Source organism: Xiphophorus maculatus, chromosome 7, assembly GCF_002775205.1.
Source record: "Xiphophorus maculatus strain JP 163 A chromosome 7, X_maculatus-5.0-male, whole genome shotgun sequence".
NCBI classification, from domain to species: Eukaryota; Metazoa; Chordata; class Actinopteri; order Cyprinodontiformes; family Poeciliidae; genus Xiphophorus; species Xiphophorus maculatus.
This window is the reverse complement of record NC_036449.1, coordinates 8,439,239-8,452,983: the sequence shown is the minus strand read 5'-3', so window position 1 is coordinate 8,452,983 and position 13,745 is coordinate 8,439,239. Positions and strand designations below refer to the sequence as shown.

At 41.4% G+C, this 13,745-nt stretch overlaps 1 protein-coding gene across 1 annotated transcript; it reads right to left on the bottom strand.

Annotated features, from left to right (window-relative positions):
• Positions 1–9,800: 9,800 nt before the first annotated feature.
• On the bottom strand, positions 9,801–12,591 carry LOC102233502 (protein DVR-1-like). The gene is given in 3 exon segments (XM_014470229.2): positions 9,801–10,939; positions 12,233–12,554; positions 12,556–12,591. Coding segments are annotated over 3 exon segments (1,215 nt in total). The 3' UTR covers positions 9,801–10,082.
• Positions 12,592–13,745: the final 1,154 nt, after the last annotated feature.

The window sequence follows — 13,745 nt, the reverse complement described above, 5'->3', positions numbered from 1 at the left end:
AACACAGAGAGACACTGAATGTCAACACTTTTCATCTGAAACCACATTGCCCCCTGCTGGCTGACACCAAAATACCCTTTAAAGGGATGGATAGGTTCAAATAAGGATTAGCATTGTTTCCTGAAGATACACAGGTAATTCTTGCGTGTGAAAAAAATGAACTGAACACCATTTTTGAACAGTCGACCCCTGTTGCTGATTGACATGAGCCACAATTTCTGTGTTTCTCATTAAAATATTTCAGAAGTTACATTTCTTTTGTTTGTTTTTAAAACCCACAACAAAAAACACAACAGATTTTTGACTAAAGTAAAAATGAATGAGGTTTCTTCTATCCATTTAACTGAATCTGTGATTTATATTGGGTTTTTGTGTGTGTGTGTGTGTGTGTGTGTGTGTGCGTGTGCGTGTGTGTGTGTGTGTGTGTGTGTGCGTGTGTGTGTGTGTGTTTCATGCACGTTTTTATCTAAAACACTGGTAAAACATCTGTTGCTGTAGTTATGGGAATATACATAAGATAATTCAAAGTTAAGTAGATTCACACATTCTGTTTGGTTTAATTAATTTCTCCTTAAGTCAAGATCGTTTAAATTTGGGCCCATTTTGTGCAATTGTTTTGCAGCGTTTATCTAACTTCGAAGCTACTTTTGTTGAGTTTTTGTTGTTGCCGTCATGCAGTTGGTCGCCCCAGCTGGATCCCGCAGCGTCAAACCGAGAAAGTGGCTGGAGACAGAAAAGCACACAGGAAGTGGCGACATGCTATGAGTGCAGCAGAGTAATACTGGCTCCACAGGCTTCTTCTTGACTGGAATTGATTATTCATTTCTCGTTGACTGTGATCATGTGGGAGAATCAAACCGCAGGATGACGAGGGGAAAAAATAAAAAATAAAAGCCAAGCTCTAGAGCACTGCAACCCAGCATTTTTTTATTTGTATTGTTTTTGGTTGTTTAGTGCTTGGCTGTAATTTTGTTGAGCAAAACTGGACAGTTGCAGACATTTCAGGTAATTAGAAGCAAAATTTGGTGTCTAAATTACTTTCAGAGATGTTTGTGATTAAGATGTAGATTTTTCATTTTGCTAACTTTTTCGCCAAAACATGCAAACAAGCTGCAAATTAGCTGAAAAACTGTAACACCATTGCTCCCAAACTGTGGTGCAAGTACTTTAGCTTCAAAAAGAAATGCTGACAGATTCTGGGAGGTAAATGCAAATAAATGAGAGATGATGTAAAGCAAGTTACCACACAGCACAAACCCAAACTTAACCATGTTGTAGTTCCACTTTGAAAAAAACAACAAAAAAAACAGAGGGATTTTCTGTATTCTTTACATTAGCTGCATGTTCACTAGACAAGGCTGTGTGGTACACCGTGAGGGACGGATTTGATGAGAAACTGTTAGAAGTGCATATAAACAGTTTTTACTGAGCCTGTCACAACGTTTTATACGCAAAGCAGCCATATTGGATTTAAGTCAGGGGGGGTTCAGTTTGAAATCTCCGGCTCATCCACCTGGAATTTACCGAATCCTACTAGGGACATGGAGAAAAGAAACAGTAAATGGATCCCGAGTCACTGCAAAGGGTTTGAAATTTGGCCGTTTCTGTGACTCGCCACGCCAGCGTCACCTCGGCCTGCGTTCCTCCATCGACGCGTGTTCCCCACACAGCTCTGCGCCAGCTGTTGCTTGAGCTTTTCCTGTGGCAGAACGTGTCGGTTACGGGATGAAAACGAGCTGCAGGGGAGAAACGCATCGCAATGCAGACTGACATAACGCCTGTTAAGCTGTCCCGAAATATGCAGTTGGTTGTTGATGAATTCAACCAGAACTGGCAGGTCAGTAGGATTAGTGAAAGTGTCTACGTATGCTAGAAATAAAAATACCCCCATAGGCATGTGTGCTCTCCATTGCTGTACTTGTTTTGTGTGTCTCAGGATTGACCCACAGGTACATATCAAACATTGTTTTTGTAATCTCACTAAAGTCAGGATCCACTTTTTTCCTTCATGTTCTTTGAGGGGTTCAGAAAGAGTAAGCTCTTAGATTGGCTGTTGTGCAATTTATTTTCAAATGGACATTTGGAAAAGTCCACTTAGAAGTAAAAATGGAACACCAAGTTTTTTAGCAGCTCATCTAGCGCCCATGAATAAGAGTCTTAATTTTTTTCCAAGCCCTGGTCTGCTACTGCTTTAGCTTGTTCTAAGGTAGCAGGTAAGCAGCAAAAGCTTTTTGCAACACAAAATGGTAACATGTGAAAAAAACGTATATTGTTCAAAGTGCTGCTTGTGATAAAAAGTTTGAGAAACCATTACTCTAACACTAAGCTCAACGTTTAGCAATTATTTTAATGTTGCCTTTAAGGTAATGTGTTAATATGTGCTAACATAAATGAGAAGCATCACTGGAACACAATAATCAGCAAAAAGGTCTTTTAAAGCAGCATTTTATCAACTTCTTGTCACTTAAAAGTTGTTAGGGTTTAAGAAGCGATCCTCACAGGACCTTTAGCAGAAACCTTCAGAAATTGAAGTAAATTGAAGCAACAGCGACACATAATTTCACCTTACTGCAACCCTTCATATTTGTATTATTGTAAACGGTGTTCGGTTTAGTGAGTGCCTTTCCTCTAAATGCAATCAACTAAATTAATTGTAGGCGACGTTGACGGTGCATTGCAAGAAATAGCTGCAGCCAAGAAGGTGCAGTCACAGATCCAAGTTGGCAAGTGCGTGTGAAGTGGGTGCGGCACAAGAAATGTTTGTGCCAGTGGACTAATGATTTTATGCACATATTTTTTTTGTAAGACTGAACTGGACCAGTAGGTAAACAAGAGGAGACAGTGAAAAGAGGGGCTTGTCTTTGCGGCCAAAATGGGAAACTTTATATGGTAACATGGAAGATGCATACGTAACGGGCAAATTAGCATACTGTTATTTCTAAATATCATCATTTTTAAATGTCATATGTGTGTTTGTGGTGAATTAAAGCATAAAATGACCCAGAAAATAGCAACAACAACAATAAAAAAAATCACAAAAACTTCAGTTATTCATAATCTATAAATACATTTAAAGATGGAGATAAAATAATAAAGGTTTACAGTGTGGATCGATTATGGGCATGATCTACAGTAATTACAAAAACATACCAATGTAATTGATAGTATTTAATGTGTGGTACTTTACAATCAAAACAGATTGTTACTTCATCTTATATATTCATCTCATTAGAAAATGCTACAGGTATTTCTAATAAGAAGCATGGCTGTACATTGAATTTCAATCAACAAAATTGTGTTTGTCTTTGATAATCACAACAATGTGAGCTTATTTACCATAAAACGCGACCGCTAATGTTTTGTTTTGTTTCAAGCCATGTTGAAGTTTGTCCGAGTGCAACCAAGTTGGTTATATCATTTATTCCGGTATCACCTCATCCATATTTTAAGGCTCGAAGGGGGCATTTAATACAAGTCTATTTAATGGCTGTTTAACTGTTTAAAGTTCTGCTAAACTTCCACTGCTCTGCTTTTATGGCTCCGCGAGAAAGCCACCGACGTAAAACAAAACAGAGACGAATTAGTTCTGTTGTTCATCCATCACCAACCGAGGCTTCGTTTGGGAGCGAGGGAAAGAGGCAGGGCTTCACTTTTAGAGACGGGGAAGCAAAACACTGCTGAGAGTCTGACTATTAGAGATAGAGTGTGCAGTGCTGCTCCCAGAGGGCGAAGTGGAAATGACTTTGTCTTTGACAGAGAAAGAGCTGTCGAAGTGCTTGAGGCTCCTTCCTTTTTCCTGAACCCACACCCAGACCCTCCACACACACACACCCACGCCTCCACGCCCACACACACACACTCCTCCACTGCTCGCTTTCATCCATCTTCCGTGTCTGTTCGGCAAAGTTAATCTGCGGTAAAATATGGCTGCAGCCTGATTGAAAGCAAATGACTTTGTCAGATTAAATGCAGAACAATTAAAATTCAATTTGAAAATGTGGACTAGAAGGGGGGGGGGAAAGAAAGTTGAGTCTTCGAAGACGTGATTATTGCTCTTTTCCATCCTGCTGAAAGCTTCTGTGTAATTCGAAGAATCATTTAAATCAGTTCCTCGTTGTATCTAATTAAATTAATAAAGCAAGACGCGGTGTTTCCATCGATATGACCTTCTCAGCTCCCCTCACTATCCTCTGCAGGATCTCTCAGGGAAGCACACTCTCTCTGCTGGACATCTTCAGCCAGGTGAGCCCATCAGAGACGTGGACTCCAAGACGAATTTAACGCGATCCACTTTCGCTGCTTGACGGTCGATGAAGCTACAAGATTTCTCAACTATGATCGCCGCCTTCGTTTTTGCCATTCTGAGCACCAAAATGGCTGTCTTCTTAAACACTTTGATGAACTCCCTGCACGTTGGTCTGTCATTCCCATGAATCAGTGGCGCTGCCGTGGCATCCACTGCAAAGTTACCGACCATGCCATCTCGTACTAAATTCTGCCACAAAACCCACAAATGCATTTTTGTTGCAAACGTGGCACCGTTTAAGGGGAACCAAACTGTCTGTTCAATGTTAAAATACATAAAGGTATCACTTTTACTCTTCATTTTGGGTTTCTGGTAGTTTGAGAACGCATAGTAATAAAATGCAGAGACCATAAACTGTCTCTCAAGCCTTTTTTTCTTCTTTTCTAAAAATTTATCTCATCACCAGTCAAATTGCACCACATTTTCCGTCACCGCATTGCATTTTAACACTCGTAAAATGGTTCGTAACAATCACAAAGGCCCAAATTTTGACTCCGAAAGAGCCAATTTGTGTCTGCAGAGCTGAGATATTAATACAACTCAACATGCAAGTTTTCATATTCAGTCAAAAGCACGTTACATGCTAGCTGGCTAAAAAATAAAATAAAATTTTAAAAAACTGTCATTTCAAATCTGAAGGCTTCCACTGGCTCTGATCCGTCCTCCTGAATCTGAACAGATGTAAGGTCTTTTCCATAAAAATGTCCAAACACATTAATAGCACAACAGCCTACAAATGACCGCTGTCTTTAAAATAGTAAATGTCAAAGGGCTGCGATTTTATCACACCGATAAAAGTCCAATACAGGGTACTTACTTGAGGTTCCATAACTAAATGTCAGCGTCTCCCTGACCTTACCTCCACTCGTTGGCTTGCATTCTTTTTATGAAACCGCTATAAAATATATTCATAATGACTTCTCTTCGATATAGGTTTGATCAAGCTGCTCTTAACGTAAAGAGACACGAGACTGGCTGTTTGGCGGACTCTAAAAATAAGACCAGATGTGTCTTTCCTCTCACTCTGCCGCACAAGATATCGACATCCACACAAGCACAGATGGGAAATACAAACACTTCCAGATTCAGATTCATTTTATTCATATCCCAATTTGGGCAACTGATGTTGCAGCAAGTATAAAAAAACTAAAAGACAAACTATCAAAGATTAAAAAATAAAGAACAAAAAAATACCATAAGCACATAAAATACAGATCAGCACTTAATGGGAAGAATACAGCAGTGCATTTCATTATTGACCGACAGCTACTACACTAGATCAGGTGCAAGTCCCTCTACCTTGTCCTGCATCAAAGAGAGATATTGCTGCAGAAACAAAGGAGAGCTTGTACCTGTTACTTTTTATACAAGGAAGTCTGAGCCTGATGCCAGAAGGCAGAAACTGGAAATCAGCATGTAAAGGATGAGAAGTATCAGCAATAATGTCTTTAGTTTTCCTAATGATTTGTTTTTTTTTACACAGTTCTGTAAGTGAGCATTGTTCAACCCCTAAGATCTTATTACTAGCATGTATTACTCTGCTAAAGGCATTTTTTGGTCTGATACTGAGATTCCCAAACCAACAGAGGAGGGAAAAGGTCAACACAGATTCAATATATGGTCTATAAAATAGGATCATCAAGGATTTATCAACTTGAAACTTTGCGAGCCTCCTTAGACAAAATAATCTTTTTGTAGGTTTTCTGAATGGCAGGTGAATTTTAACTTAATATCCAAAATAGTCCCAAGATATTTATAGTTCTCTACTGTCTCCACTGTCTGACCTTTAATTACCGTTTGATTTGTGTTATGGGGCTTCTGTCTAAAATCAATGCTCATGTTCTTTGTTTTCTGTACATTTAGTGAAAGAAAAGCTTTATCACACCAGTCAACACATTCACCGACCACAGGGCCATGGGCATGTTCATCATCATGTAGAAGGCTAATTATCACTGAGTCATCTGCAAATTTTAATATTAACCTGTTATCATGCCGGCTGCGACAGTCGTCTGCGTACAAAATGTAAAGAAGAAGGGAAAGGACGCAGCCTTGAGGGGACTCAGTAGACAGAGACATCTCTCTGGACATGCATCCATTCACTCTGACTTTCTGCGTTCTGGATGTTAAAAAAATCAAGAATCCAGCCCACCACTTTAAAATCCAGATGAAAGTTATTAAGAAGTTTATCAATCAAAATATGGGGCTGGATTGTGTTAAAAGCCGATGAGAAGTCTACAAATAACAACTTAACATGATTTTTGTTACCTTCAAGATGTTTAAAAACACAGTTTAGTAAAGTGGCAGTGGCATCCTCAACTATCCGACCGGCCCTGTAGGCAAACTGTAAAGGATCCAATAAATGTTCAGTCTTGGTAAGAATATATCTCTTAACCAATTTTTCCCAAGATTTCATGACAAGGGAAGTCAGTGCAACAGGTCTAAAGTCATTCAGGACTTTTGGGTGGCTCGTCTTAGCCACAGGAATCACTATGGCCTGCTTCCAGCACCTTGGCACCCTCTGTTGGTTTAGTGACATCTGGAAGATGAAATAAAAAATAGCGTAGATTTCCTGGGCTGAAATCTACGCATTAGAAACAGTTCTTTCCCAACGGAAACAGCCTGCAGTGTTTTTAGTAAGTGTGATATGGAGCAAGTTTAGAGTTTAGTGTTGTAATCTTGAATCCCTTCTCAACAGCTACAAACATTGTTGATGCATGTACATGTTACTAGGAGGAGAGTGGTGACAAACCTGTTTTCCTGTTAGAACCGCAGGGAGTATCTAAGTGTTGGAACAACGGTTCTGGAATGAGAAAACAGCGAGGTTCAATTCAAAGGCGGATTACAGTTTGGACACATAATACGTAATATTTCAAGGATGTCCAGTGACAAGAGTGCTCAAGATGTTTATAATAGCAGAAAATTATGGGGCGGCATTATGTATTTTCCTGGAACGTAGTGCCATTTTATAGCACAATCCAGTATAAATCAAACACAACTTAAAAGAAATTTCTAAAAAGCTCCTATTCTTTTTGACACAAAAAAACCCCACTAAAACAATCACAAAATCAAAAATATTGATATTTCAGCAGTTTAATTGGTTTCATCATTGCATTCTGGCACACCCGGCCCTTTAAGAACATTCAGATTTTTGATGTGGCCCAAAATGGAAATGAGTTTGACAGCCCAGCCCTTGTAGGCAAATGAAACCAACTTTTAATTTACATCAATTAAGAATAAAAATATGTAAATTAAGTCATGTGTGCAGAATGCAAAAAATGAAAATAGAAATCTTACTTTTTGTGGATTTTATAATCCAACAACCCAGTGTTATGAGTCTGTCCACACATATTCATGAGACAGTTCAAACGCAAATAGTACTGCCGCTGAAATCTGTCTCACATTTGCCGAAAAATCATCCTAATTATCCCCTAAGACAAATTAATTAATGACCTGACAAGACTATGGTGTAGGCAGTGAGATGATCTGGGGATACTGTGGTTCTTCTGGACCTGGATGATTGTAAGTCACTGATGGAACCATGAATTCTGCTCTCCATCAGAGAATTCTGAAGGACAATGTCGCCCCCATCAGCGTTCGACCTTGAGACCTCTTGGGCGAGATAATAATCTGAACTCACCAACTGGCACACCTCTGAAAAAGGTATCTGGAGTGGCCTAGTCAAAGACCTGGCTTACATCTCATTGAAATCTTGTGCAAACTCTCCAATGTCACAGAATGAGAACATGTCTGCAGAGTAGAGTGGGCCACTTTCCCTCACTAACAACTCATTGTTAGTTTTCTGAAACTTGGAGGACGACTTACTTCCCTTAAAATCAGGTTGGGTTCGATAGCTTTTTTTTTTTTATTTCACCTTAGTAATTTGAAATTTACTTTTAGTGTTTTCTCAGCTCAAATTTATGGAACGATCTGAATCATTTCCTTCCGACAGAAAAGGAGCAAATACTTTTTTTTTTTTTCTGCAGCCGAGCCTCGCAGCAACACTGTGGGAGCTTCGCTCTCCTCACCTGCTCTCTTTCACACCACGGAGTCTCTCTGCGAAGCGACGACACGCCAAGCCTCCCCCGGCTGCTGGAGAGGCTGGCGGTCGCCATGGCAACCCCCAGTGGTTCGTCTTGCTCGGCGACGAAGGGGGTTGGGGGTGTTATCATGTAGGAAGGTGAGATAAGGGAGTTTAACTCTTCGTTGAAGAGACGAAAAGATCTGCTGATTGTGGTTCCTCTGTCTTCTGCTGGGGTTTTTTTTTTTTTTTTTTTTTTTAAATTTAAGCTTCAAATAGAGTAGATTGCAATTAGGGTTTAAAATGTGTCCACTTTTTTTTTTATTTTTAGAATTGATCAAACTTATATTCAGATCTAGAACAAAATGTTTACAGTTTTCTACAGCATATTCTGTTCAAACTAGTCTTCCTGAGCCAATCGGCTCCAAGTCTCACTGTAGTCAGGTTACTTGTCTCGGTGCCCGAGTGCACTGGGGAATTTGAAGGCGGCCCTCCATTATTTCCACCACTTCATTGCAACTGTATGACTACCACCAAACCAGGCCCTCTGCATGATGCTTCCAGCACCCTGCCGACAGTCGCTGCTGTAGTTTTAACTTTAAAAGCCCATTTTTGCCTTCTGTCATCGTGGCCAAATAGCTCAATCATTGTCACGTATAATTATAATAATAATAAAAAAAAAACATCTCTCGACAAAGCATTTAGCTTTTCCAAATATGCAGCTGCAGATTTCCTTAGAGCTTTGTGTGCATTTCTGAGTTAGTGTACAACTCTCTTTAATGTAGAAAGTACCCGCCTATTTGTCGTGAAAAACTTCTTAGAATTTATAGTGTCAAGGATGAATTCCATTTAACGTTGGAGAACCCTCAAATATTGGGCCGTGGTAGAGTTATGTTTTTACTATTTTCTTCACTGCTGGTTCCATGAGACCATCGATAAATATAAATGTGAAAATGTGATTAAAGCCCAGTTGCTGGGACATGCAAAGTTCCCCAAAAAGATTACAAAGACGACGTAATTGGTCTTATGACTGCTTCTATCTTTATCGTAAAATATCAAGATTAAAATTCTAAGCTCATTTTGTCGACATTTTTTCTGGTAATTTAGTGTAATCTCAGCAACAAAAGCCAAGAACTTTCTCCTCAAGTCCTTGCCGTCTTTAATTTGCCGAGCCTGACTTCAATGACATTCAAAACAAAGCTAACAAAAGAAAAAAACAAAAACAAATCTGTGTTGCAGTGAACATTTTTAATTTAAGATCTTATAAAAAGAAATATATATATATATATATATAAAAAGTGTTAATTTGAACCAGTTCCACTTGCTGAAGGATTAAAATTTTACAAATCTATATCTTCAGTCACGAACCGCGTATAATCTTTATATTATTTGGTCTAGTCAAATTGATTGCTTGTTTTGTAGCGTGCATAAATTAGATTCCAACAGTATTTTCATATGAATGCTTCGAGTTAATGTTCTAATTAATTACAAACCAAAGAGAAAAAAAAACCAACAGATACTTGACCAATTTTTAACATTAGCCTTTATTAAAAATGTCATCTTTGTGGACAAATACAAATATTACTCTATTTACAAACACCAACTCCTATACTTAAAAAAAAAAAAAAAAAAAGCCCTGGAAAGCTCTATTCACAGCTAAGCTAACAGTGGTGAGAATAAGGGAATCTCATTCATCAGTCAAAAAAAAACTGAAGAAACCGAACTTAAAAGCGGACCGGTTGCTGTTGGTAACCGCTCTCATCGACAGCCACACTCGTCCACCACCATGTCCTGGTAGTGTCGGAGCACCACGTTATCGTTGTTGTCGTAGTAGAGCATGGAGATCGGGGAGAGGCGGATGGGGACGCAGCAGGGCTGGGGCGTGCCCTGGGGGTCCAGGGAGTGGACCAGCGTCTGCAGGATGGCGTGGTTGGTACCGTTCAGGCTCTCGCTCAGCGGGAACGGACACTCGCCGTGGCAGTAGTTGGCCATGTAGCCCGGCGGGGCGATGATCCAGTCCTGCCAGCCCACGTCTTTGAAGTCAATGTAGAGGCGACGGGCCTTGCAGATGTTACTGGGCGTCACGGGGAGGTGAACGGCGCTCCTCCTTTGCCGGGAGCGACACTGGTGCGGGTTCAGGGACACGACCACCAGAGAGGCCTCCATCAGAGGGAGAGTCCAGGCTTCCTCCAAAGGGAAGGCGTTGCCCGGCAGAAAAGGCGTGAGCTCCTCCGGATCCGCACCGGGCGGCGGACTCAGCTCCACAACCAGGCCGTAGTTGTGACCCGGTTTGCGCCAGCTCTCCGCCAACGGCGTCAGGTCCATGGCGACGGCGGCGGGCTCCAGCTGCGGCCGAAGCGACTGCGACAGCAGGAGCCTGCGACTGGCCCGGGGATCGGCTCCCCGCAGCGTGGCTCGGATCACTTTGGAAAGCGACATGCTGACGGCTCGGGGCCCCCGCAGGAGCCCGGCGGGCCTCAGAGGCTTCCAATGGAGCCTGATCTCCAGCTGAGCCAGAGACAGCAGCTCCACAGGCTGCAGGACAGACACGTTGAAGAAAAGCTGCTTCACCAGACAGGCCTGACAGCTGCTGCTCCAACCCGACACCAGCCTGCCTGCAAGACACCAGCAGGGAGAGCTGTGCTTTAACAAGGTCTTGTGGGGAGAGAGGGGGGAGAGGGGTTGCAGGGGGGGGAGGGGGATGCTTGAAGAGACACCAAGCACACAACGACATAAATAACGGTGGAGATGAAATTTCACGGCCCTTTATTTCTCTGTGGAACACACAGAGCGCCTGGACTCTGTGATTTTTAGCAGCGGCATCGCTGGCTTTTGCTGAAGCAGCGGTCCAGGGTGATTTACAGACCCCAGAAGAAAAGCCTTTACCTGAGCCGCTTCCTAAATTAATCGGATGCGTTTTTAGTTTACCCGGCCTCGTTGCTGAACAACGCCGTGATCAATAAACGACACTGCATCTCCTACGGGGTCCGTATGCAAATCCTGGTCGTTTCTCTTCCCTCCGAGGCTGAGCTCCTACGAACAAAGACGCACCAAACTGACCAGACACAAGTAAGGAGTTTATCATTTCAGCCTAGCAGCACATTTTAAAGTTGCGATCGTCAAATGCAGTAACTTAATTAAAAAAAAAAAAAAAAAAGCACAATTTCTTCTATATGCTAAGCTGTAGAATGTCATTTCAAATCCACTGCAGAAATATATTTAAAAAATGGGCTTTCTGGTTTATTCATATCACAGCCTCAAGCCTTAATGTATTAATTAAAGTTTTATGTAACGAGTCAATGCATCACAGTACATTGTTGTGAAGGATAGGAAAATTACTCAGTGTTTTCACAATTTCTCTTTAAGGAAAAATATCAAAAGCAGCAATCTGTTGACGAACGTGCGCAGCAGCAGTTCCAGGTTTTGCCACATCAACTGTTAAAAAGTAAAAAAAAAACGATGTGGAGTTGAAGGAGAAAATGAGCTCAAGAGGAAAGTGTGTGGGGGGGAAAAACACAGGAAAGGTCACATCACCAGTTTGGTAGCGTTTCAATTATTTAAAACAAACCAATGAAAAGAAATTCTATCGACATTGACTGATATGAAACCCAGTTAAATCTTTGCAGAGTCACAGGCCAACACTTTCACTTCACGAGTAAGAACGACTTTGTGGAAATGTTTTACCAAAAAAAAAAAAAAAGAAATACATGAATGTTTTTTTTTAAATGGTTAAACAATGAAAGGGTTTTCGTAAAGCTAGGCTAACTAAATTTAATAAAGCTATAACTTTGTTTTAAAACACGGTAAGCGTCAAACAGCGGGGACATTTAGCTCTAAACTCTATATACTCGCTCACTGAGTAAAACTTAATGAAGTGGCCGGAGCCTCATCACTATCAGCTCACCCACCTTGGTCCTGCACGTAGCGGATGATGTTGCCGCGCACTCCGTACTCGGACACCGTGCAGGGGTCGCTGTCGCGGGCCTGAATGCTCTCCGACCTCCGGAACATCCTCCACAGCTCGGAGGGGACGGGGCGTCGGGTGTGGCGGCTTCCTGCGGGCTGCGGCCGCTCAGAAAGACCGAGGGACCCGAGGAAAAGCCGCTCTCGGGTGTTTCTGTCCTCCGCGTCCGAGAAAGCCTGCAGGCCGAGTAGCCACGCAGCTAACACCAGCAGAACAGCCATGTCTGGTCCAGGGGACTGAAGTGGAGCTCTGTGGTTCTTCACCTGGAGCTTTTGGGAGCCTCCCGCTGTGCAGCTGGATCATTATGTTAATGAGGAGCGGGCGGAAGGGCCACAGATAAGGGCCACATGATAAGGTTGGGGGTGGACTGAGCTGAGGCCCCCAGAAATAACATGAAGGTTCTAGTACTGTCTGAAAAGTTCCTTTCAGAAGTTATTTATTCCGAATGTATTCCAGGTTTAGTCACACAACAGGAAAGTATTAAATACAATAAATAAACATATATCAATAATAAAAACAGCAGGGGTTTTCTTTAGAATGAAAGACAGCACTGATTCAGATTAAATTCTGGTTTTGTTCCGTTTAATTAAATTGAATTTAATCCCGTCCTTTTCTCCCACGAGCTAATCAAAACTGCGTGTTTATGCACTGCATGTTAAAAAGAACTGCTCAAAGCATATTCAGCAGGGAAGTTGGACATCAGTTGTAGAAAACCTTAAGCAATCTTAACCGAGGCATGTTTTAATGTTTATTAAATTGTTCCCGTGACTTCTGTTTGAGCCTGGGGCGCATTTCATGCACATCGCGACTCGATCGATGAGTAATGGCATTTTTTATGTCATTGTGCAGTAAATGTTAAACTTAGCATAAGACTCTCCAAGTTACTGTGACGTCCCAGGCTGCAGGTTGGCCGCAAAATGAAATCCTGTTTTAGGATTCCTTCTACCTCCAGCTGGTTTGCTTGGGTTGGATGTAGACATAAATAGGACCAACAAGAGGTTTTGCTCAGACTTTTGACTCGCCTGATCTGCTGTCACCAAACCTCATTCTGCCCCCGTGCTGAGTTTATTGCACCACCTGGTGTGCAGTGAAGGTACTACCCTACACATCCCCAGAGAAAATAAATAAAAGACGTTGTTGTTGTTGTTTTAATCTTCTGACAGTTTATATTATTGACATGTGCTGCTCTAGTTAGCAGCAGTGCAAAAAATTTGTAGTTTTTCTTTTTTGCTTACTCGTTTAATCCAAAATGTTCCCAATCCTTGTGGAAATTGTTTGCTTAGTTTAATGGTTGTTCATCGTGCTCATTTTGTGTGCTCTTTCAGTCTGTTGAAGCAGATGCTATGTTTGAAACTGGATTATTGATTGTTATTATTTAAATCATTCGATGCAGAAAAAAAAGTAACGTATCTTCTTTTCTTTTTTTTCAGAATCACTGATTGCTGTTTCGTATCTTT